Source organism: Pecten maximus, chromosome 5 (genome assembly GCF_902652985.1).
Source record: "Pecten maximus chromosome 5, xPecMax1.1, whole genome shotgun sequence".
Taxonomy (NCBI): Eukaryota; Metazoa; Mollusca; class Bivalvia; order Pectinida; family Pectinidae; genus Pecten; species Pecten maximus.
The window spans coordinates 50,444,450-50,454,165 of record NC_047019.1 but is presented as its reverse complement, the minus strand read 5'-3'; the positions used below and the strand labels follow the sequence as shown (position 1 = coordinate 50,454,165).

General features: G+C 35.7%; 1 protein-coding gene across 1 annotated transcript; it reads right to left on the bottom strand.

The window, feature by feature from the left end:
* Window positions 1-1,042: 1,042 nt before the first annotated feature.
* Window positions 1,043-7,198, bottom strand: LOC117328293 (splicing factor YJU2-like). The gene is made up of 7 exons (XM_033885818.1): window positions 7,052-7,198; window positions 6,503-6,603; window positions 5,697-5,841; window positions 4,966-5,100; window positions 3,384-3,565; window positions 2,599-2,731; window positions 1,043-2,213 (listed from the first exon to the last, which is right to left on the bottom strand). The coding sequence occupies exons 1-7, from the start codon at window positions 7,073-7,075 to the stop codon at window positions 1,743-1,745; spliced, it is 1,191 nt and encodes a 396-aa protein (XP_033741709.1). The 5' UTR covers window positions 7,076-7,198; the 3' UTR covers window positions 1,043-1,742.
* Between the last annotated feature and the right edge of the window lie 2,518 nt (window positions 7,199-9,716).

The window sequence follows — 9,716 nt, the reverse complement described above, 5'->3', positions numbered from 1 at the left end:
GTCAACATAAAACCATGGGTGTCTTCATCATAAGGATCTCAACTTGTACAGTCAACATAAAACTGCGGGTGTCTTTATCATAAGGATCTCAACTTGTACAGTCAACATAAAACCACGGTGTCTTCATCATAAGGATCTCAACTTGTACACTCAACATAAAACCACGGTGTCTTCATCATAAGGTTCTCAACTTGTACAGTCAACATAAAACCATGGGTGTCTTCATCATAAGGATCTCAACTTGTACAGTCAACATAAAACCACGAGTGTCTTCATCATAAGGTTCTCAACTTGTACAGTCAACATAAAACCATGGGTGTCTTCATCATAAGGTTCTCAACTTGTACAGTCAACATAAAACCACGGTGTCTTCATCATAAGGATCTCAACTTGTACACATCAACATAAAACCACGGTGTCTTCATCATAAGGTTCTCAACTTGTACAGTCAACATAAAACCATGGGTGTCTTCATCATAAGGATCTCAACTTGTACAGTCAACATAAAACCACGAGTGTCTTCATCATAAGGTTCTCAACTTGTACAGTCAACGTAAAACCACAGTGTCTTCATCATAAGGTTCTCAACTCACATCAACATAAAACCACGGTGTCTTCATCATAAGGATCACAACCCGTACACTCAGCATAAAACCGCGGTGTCTTCGTCATAAGGATCACAACCCCTACACTCAGCATAAGGATCTCAACTGACATCAATATAAAACCGGTGTCTTCATCATAAGGATCTCAACTTGTACAGTCAACATAAAACCGCGGTGTCTTCATCATAAGGATCTCAACTTGTACAGTCAACATAAAACCATGAGTGTCTTCATCATAAGGTTCTCAACTTGTACAGTCAACATAAAACCACGGTGTCTTCATCATAAGGATCTCAATGATGAAAATACGCATCTTTATACCCCCAATTGTACTGTGTCATTGTGTTTGTGGACAGTACATGAGACACCATGGCTACAGGGCTAATCAAACTATTCCTTTATTTGTGAATAAACAAAGTCAAAAGCAATTTTCTTCAATCTATTCATTTTTTATTCATAAATATAACTTCTGTATACAGTTTATACATGTATGAATGTGTACACATCTCTGACTCTATCTGTACAGAGTTTAACTCCAACAGAAGGCCGGGTACCAAACACCCTCCTTTTGTCAACACTAATTACTTCACTCGTACACATTCCTCGCCATTGTCAACACTAATTACTTCACTCGTACACATTCCTCGCCATTGTCAACACTAATTACTTCACTCGTACACATTCCTCGCCATTTACAGGACCTATCATTCTGGACATGTGGGTATTTATGTAACTGATATCAATACAAACAACCAATTGCATAGTCAAAGAATTATAGGTTAAAACATCTGAACAGTTTTTAAAGGAAATCATGTATGTCTTCCTTATCATTTTGTTCACAGAAAGCTTTCAACAGTAAACTAAACAGATTAGATTACACATCAAGGCTGATCTTCTAGGAAACGACATTTGTACCAGATAAATCAAAACTAAAACACATCAGAAAGGGCCCTGAAATTGGTATTTGACACCAAACTTAAACTTAACTTGAATTATACATTCCAGATATTTAGTTAATGTTAAAACTAAACTCTCCTTCCCCTTTTTTGGATTGGACTGAATTTTTGCTGTTCTACATTAAAAGTTTTCAACTAAAAGATAGTGCATGATGTATTAGCATTTATTGATTATCACATCCTAATCATCGGACTCATCACTGTCTGAATAGCCAAGCCCTAACAGTCCACGTGATGAGGATACTATCTGACCTGACGGTGCCGGATCAGATGAGGTTGTAGAGGTTGTAGATGATGAAGGTGTTGGTCCATTAGTTTCAGTCTTTGTTTCCTCCTTGTCCTCAGACGGACGGACACCAGCCACAGACTCTGTAGCTATATCTCTAGTAACATTTTCAGTGTTTTGTTGCTTGTCTTCCCTCAATGCTGGATGTGACAGATTTGTTAAGTTACCAGCTACATTGTCTGTACTACTAGCAGCGTTTTCAGTACCTGGAGGTTTAGGAGTCACCTTTATATCACAAGATGTCTTTGGCTGTTTTTTCTTCACAAGATTTTTAAGACCACCTTTGCTAGACAACCCTCCAACACTTCTCTGCCAGCTTGCTGTAGGCTTTTTCTCATGTTTCTTGGTCTCATTTGTAGCTGGCATCTACAACAAAAAATGTTTAAGTTACCCATGTGGCCTTACTCTAGAGCATCAAAAATACCACTCCAGACAATAATCATTAATGTGTACACTTTTGTATTTGATGTTTGTAGTTTCATATTAATATCATTTTAAGGCAAGCAATTATTGCTGCAGAGGAGCTACAGTTCAAATTGAAATGTATATAATTATTAATTACATATTGTCAGTATCTAATTTCTTTGAGAAAAAAATCACAGCATGCTCAACGTTTTTTGATAAATCATGTTTTTCAGATTTGCTCTGAACGAATCCAGCACTATCATTTGTACTTATATTTTACAGGAACAGAATGCTTATATGTATAATCCAGATTCATAATCTCTTGATAAATCATTTGACAGCTTACCTCAGTAGACAAAATATCAGTAGGCTTGGGCGGAAATACTACTTTCTTGGTCTTCGGTTCATCTTCATCATCATCATCATTGTCCTTTATCCTCTTCAAAATTTTCCCATTCTCTCTCTCCCCAAAAATGGACCTGAAAGATACAAACATAAAAATTTATCATATTTTAGTCATTTGTACGACAAACTTTATACATATCCACAGTGACAGATTTCCCGTAATGATAAACTTCCTGTAATTTCTGTCCAGTTTGTTGCTGTCATTGTCATTTGCTCTCCCTGAAGGTTCTCTTCATACATATCTTCTTATGGCAAATTTGAAGTTATTGGATTCGTTCCAGGCAAGAAAACCATTACTACATCAATAAATGATAGGGAGAGGACTTGTTTATGCAAAGTATGTTGCTAAATTAAATCTTATTGATCTAATAAAACATTTGGAAAAACTACATTACAAGTTATAATCATGGTAACTAGTAAGGATAGAGTACATACATCACATGACCTGGCAGGATTAAAATGTACACATGTCACATGACAATTTAGTGATTTGGGGTACCTACATCACATGACCTGGCGGGATTAAAGTGTACACGTGTCACATGACAATTTAGTGACTTGGAGTACCTACATCACATGACCTGGCGGGATTAAAGTGTACACGTGTCACATGACAAGTTAGTGACTTGGGGTATAAAGTGTACACGTGTCACATGACAAGTTAGTGACTTGGGGTAACATACATCACATGACCAGGTGGAATTAAAGAGTACACAAGATGTTTACCTGATCTCCTTTTCCTCTTCCTCTTCCTGAAGTTTTTGTAAATATTGTTCATACTCGCGATGCTGCTGCAGCATGGTCTCCGTTTTGACAGTCGCTTGGCGGGCACTCAGCTCCCGCAGCTCCTCCAGGATGTCAATAGTCTCTATCTCATTCCGGGAGGCTTTTGTTCTGTTTTCCAGGATCTAAAATTAATATTTAACCATCTCATCCGTGTTTTCAATATCATGTACTTATAATTCATGGAAATTAAACTGACAATATGACAGTGAAAGTTTCCAATAATTCCATACACATCTGACATAATGAACTGTACATTAAAACAATGATCCATACAGTGTACATCTGAAATAATGAACTGTACATTCTAGTAATGATCTGTACAACTGATATGATCCATACATTTCTGACATTGACCCTTACAATCTGAAATAATGATCCATACATCTGGTATGATCCATACATTCTCACATAAACGATCTGTACATCTGGTATGATCCATACATTCTCACATAATGATCCATACATCTGGTATGATCCATACATTCTCACATAATGATTGGTACATCTGGTATGATCAATACATTCTCACATAATGATTGGTACATCTGATATGATCATTTGAGTGAAATTATAAATTCACTTACAGAAAATCAACTTTATAAGTACTCGACTGTTACCTTACAGCTGTACTCGACTGTTATCTTACCTTACAGCTATACTCGACTGTTATCTTACCTTACAGCTGTACTCGACCGTTATCTTACCTTACAGCTATACTCAACTGTTATCTTACCTTACAGCTATGCTCAACTGGTATCTTACCTTACTGTTACAGCTGTACTCGACTGTTATCTTACCTTACAGCTGTACTCGACTGTTATCTTACCTTACAGCTGTACTCGACTGTTATCTTACCTTACAGCTGTACTCGACTGTTATCTTACCTCACAGCTGTACTCGACTGTTATCTTACCTTACAGCTATACTCGACTGTTATCTTACCTTACAGCTGTACTCGACTGGTATCTTACCTCACAGCTGTACTCGACTGTTATCTTACCTTACAGCTGTACTCGACTGTTATCTTACCTTACAGCTGTACTCGACTGTTATCTTACCTTACAGCTGTACTCGACTGTTATCTTACCTTACTGCTGTACTCGACTGTTATCTTACCTTACTGCTGTACTCGACTGTTATCTTACCTTACAGCTGTACTCGACTGTCATCTTACCTTACAGCTATACTCAACTGTTATCTTACCTTACAGCTGTACTTGACTGTCATCTTACCTTACAGCTGTACTCGACTGTTATCTTACCTTACAGCTGTACTCGACTGTTATCTTACCTTACAGCTGTACTCGACTGTTATCTTACCTTACAGCTGTACTCGACTGTTATCTTACCTTACAGCTGTACTCGACTGTTATCGTACCTTACAGCTGTACTCGACTGTTATCTTACCTTACAGCTGTACTCGACCGTTATCTTACCTTACAGCTGTACTCGACTGTTATCTTACCTTACAGCTGTACTCGACCGTTATCTTACCTTACAGCTATACTTGACTGTTATCTTACCTTCATTGGGTTGTTCAGTTCTTCCTCTTCTTTTTCCTTGATCTCCCTCTCGGCCATTTCTTTAGCCAGTTTCTCCGCCTCAAAAAGTCGAGTAGCTCCTGCTTCCAGTGTATAGTCTGTATTTTTTAGGTCTGTCTACAACACAACAAAAACATCTTTGAGGATTAGCAGACTATCACCGGCAATGTGTTGGAACATATATATCATTGTATAATTCCCCTTTAAGCACAAACAGAAGACTTATATAGTGACAAAACTGGGATTTAATTTCAATGGGTTGGGCACAAATTCTAAATTTCAGGGTTTGTATTTACAAACAAAATACACAAAAATTCACTACAGTTAACTTTACTTGGAACTTGTGGCATATCCTTATGTGGTATATCAATGAATATTAGAAGGAATGACTTGTATGCAGAAATAGCATCTGAATAAAATGACTGTCATATGGAGCTCAAAATATTCTAAAGAAATAAATCAAATGGCTGCTACAATATGATCAATAACCTTACTCCATCATAGTAACTGGTATCTTGTTCTAACATATGAATGTTAGTAAATACAAATAATGTTAATGATAATATGTATTCAAAGGTTGATATCTATATTATGATATCCCAAATTCTGTCAATCTTATCTGTCTCAATCATCTTTTTATTTTTGTTCTTTTTCCATGAAACATGCCTCCATGCACTTGCATTGGAAGTAGCTTATATCAATGATATACTGACCTTAAATGCTATTTCTGCTACACAGGTTGGACATTTAATGTAGAACCTGAAGATACGCAGGCCTAGGTAGAATTCTTCATCCACATTTTCCTTCCTTGAATTGAACTTCTTTCCTTTGTATATATAGCCACCACATGTATTGCACCTGCAATAAAACACATGGTTATATCTGCTGCAAAAGCCTGTCATTTGTAGCTTATAAAGAAATTGTGTTTATTTAAAGACACAAAGCACTATTTCTTATTTTCATTCCCAGCCTCTCATGACTATGCTTATGACTTTTAGTTTTGATACCCAAGAACTCAAATGTAAAACGGTTTTATATATCCAAAATATACCTTAAATTTACAACAAATTAAATAGATTCTCTCCAGAAGAAAGCATGATTTTGTGTCAAGAAATTCACAAAATCAAGCCGTGAAAAATTTCCAGTCTACAAAAACATGAAGCCAAAACATCTGTTCATTTTGTTGATAAAATAGGTCATATTTTAATTTTTAATGTTAATGGATAAAACAGTGTACAGATCAATTTTGAAATCAAAGAAAAGTCCTTCTGAACAACATAATGGTACATATATAATTAATAATCATTTGAAATAATTTTAAAGGAATCAAATTGTCATCAATTTTAATTAAAATGGATCCCGGAATAATGCTGATATTGGATATCTGTGAGTTCCACTTGATGTTTATATCCATTATTTGTTTATATTTCCATTATGAGGTAAGAAACACAAAAATACATCAGAACATGTGATTAATATCGTTATTTTCTACCTAAATCCTGACTACTGAATACATTACCTCATATTGAAGGGGGCCATGATACGGATGTTAAATGTCCGATTCTTAGAAAACCTCATCTTGGGAATAGCTGATGGGTCAAAATCTGGAGGGTAGTATTTCTGAAACAGATTTCATGATTTGATCAAATATTGTGCATTAAACATTATCATTTTTATAAATAAATTCAAACATTTAAAGAGTCAAATCTGAAAGCTATGTTACTTGACTTGTAATTGTGACAAAGAGGGAAATAAATCACAGTAATTTGTATCAGAGGTCTCTGTTAGTATCAGGCACACACATAGGTAGATTTCTATTTCAGGCTATTTTTCATAACATAAAAACTAGACATAAGCAAGCGCCTGTGATCTGGTGCCCTGACTAGGCTATAGCTACACAGCGATATGTTTGCTTTAATTTGTAGGCATGGGAAAATTAAACATTCACATAATTATGCTGTTTAATTTCCCAAAGCAAACACAAATAATTCTGTTTTCCCAAAATGAAAAAGAAAAGGTGAATATCTTCCAGTTTCTCATAAAGATGCAGAAACGTTTTCAATCTTACATTTAGAACTTTTCTTTCCGACATCTTGGCTGTTTTGAAATCACTTGATCAAGTAGGAAGGTTCTGAAAAAGGACGATTTCAACTGGCTACTGTATGTGATTTGGGAAAATCGTCCACCGTCGTCGTTACCGGAAATGGCTGTATCAAGAAACGTAACTCCCGCAAGCTTTAAAAAAAGGTAGCACAACACCAAGTTAAGCTTCACGTATCACCTCCTTAGAACAGAAATTACGTACACTGTATATGTATAGAAACCTACTGCCATGATATATTCTGGGTTTTTTTTTTAATTTTCTTCACAAATAAGAAGATGCTATAGGGGAACCGAAATATTTAAGAGATCTGCATGGCAAATTCATGTATTTGTTTATTTATTTTAAATGTTGTTTAAAAGCATCAAATTGCCTTCCTTGGAAAGTTATATTCCTACAATTCTCACAGGTGATCACACTAAATGATGTATGTTATACATAATATTGGTAATGATTTGTCTTTCATTTTCTATTAAATAGGTCTATTTAAAGCTTGGAAGGCCGATTTAATATATATATGGGACAAATAAGTAATGTCAAATTTTCGAGGCAATCTGTCCCTTCATCAAGACACAGCAGGAAAGTCGGACACCCAGTGATATAATGTCTGGAACTTTGTGACACGAAACCCGACAACATTCATCATGATAAAAAGTGATATTTCCCAAGCATTTTGGACTTAACAGACATATCATGTTAAATCACTTCGATTCTCCAATAATTGATCACCCAATTAAACATTTAAAACGCACCGGAATTTTTCCCCCTCGTTTAGCTCGTCGTCTGACCATTTTTGATGATTGTTAGGCATGAGTTTTCTTTTCTTTTGACGTTCTCTGGAATTTTTGTCATTTTTGTAATGTATCCATTTTTTCCCGTTCATTATACCGGTCGCTACCGGAAACTACATGTATTTGTGGTCATCCTTGTAAGAATGACTTTCACTATTTTATGGAATGTAACCGTTTTACTAACGAAAGGCAAATTTTGTTCCAAAACCTAAAACATCTTAATGTTACAATAAGTTTAGAAGTTGTGTTATATGGAAACTCAACTTTCCGTTGACCTTAATAGAAATATCTTTAGATATGTGCAATGTTTTATCAAATCCAGCAAAAGGTTTTCAATTTTGTAATTTGATCAGTTCATTTAGTAAACGGTATATTATATCATTTTTGTCATTATTCATGTAAATGTAAGTATATATATATGCCTTGTAATACACGGTATATGTGTTGGGAGAAGGCGTTGATAAGTTGTTTTAACTTGTGCCTAATCCCGTGTCTATGTTTTGACAAAAAAATATGTTTAAACGTACCTATCGAGAGGCTGACGTCACTTTGGTCCACGACGCTGACACGTGAGATAAGACCACGTGTTTTGTCTAGCCGAACAATCCAATGGTTGCTCATCGTTCCAAAATTCAGATTGTATAAGCTCTGTTGAACACCATTTGATCTGTTTTGACCTTATTTTAATGTATTTTTTAGCATTTTGTCGATAAATATATTATAACAACCGCGGGCTGACTTGAACACGCTTTCACCCGACGAGAGACTACTATCATACATGTACTAGTACTTTGTGAAGGAATTATTTTGTGTTATGCCTGTTAAGTTCTATGAACATGTAATAAACAAGTATAAATCATCCAATCACTCAATATAATTGTTAGTAAATCAGTGTCCTCCTATAATTGATATCATCTTCTCCATTTAATTTTTTTTAAAGTTACAAATAAAAGCGACAATCTAAACCATGTGACTACTTGATAAGATAACAATGGTCACATGTTCACTACAATATAATATGTATGAAATACATACAATCTCAATAGATAACATTTTTATGAATGTCATTCTTCTCTTGAACATTTGAAAACATACATATCAAATGTAAAGTTCGAACAACATTTTCTTACATATTCACAGTAACATTACTTTTAATTGTATTTTAAACATAGATGGTTGTCACATTTCAATTTTCTTTTGCTTATTTTCGACCTTTTCTCTCTTATTTCTCTCTCTTTTTGTTTTCTTTTCCGCTTTTAGTTCTCGTTTTCTAACAACTTTTCTTTTCTCCTCGATGATTGTTTGTGACGTCAGAAGCCGGTGCACAGTTTTAGATTTGGATCTCTTTTGTTTGGTTCATGATCTTTTCCGTTCCTTTTAGGTAAAAGAATGTTGTCGATAGCAGCATTCCAGAGAGAGGTTGTAGGCGGTGATGGTACAATATCAGTAGTCCAGAGAGAGGTTGTAGGCGGTGATGGTACAATATCAGTAGTCAAAAGAGAGGTTGTAGGCGGTGATGGTACACTATCAGTAGTCTAGAGAGAGGTTGTAGGCGGTGATGGTACACTATCAGTAGTCTAGAGAGAGGTTGTAGGCGGTGATGGTACAATATCAGTAGTCCAGAGAGAGGTTGTAGGCGGTGATGGTACAATATCAGTAGTCCAGAGAGAGGTTGTAGGCGGTGATGGTACAATATCAGTAGTCCAGAGAGAGGTTGTAGGTGGTGATGGTACAATATCAGTAGTCCAGAGAGAGGTTGTAGGCGGTGATGGTACAATATCAGTAATCTAGAGAGAGGTTGTAGGCGGTGATGGTACAATATCAGTAGTCCAGAGAGAGGT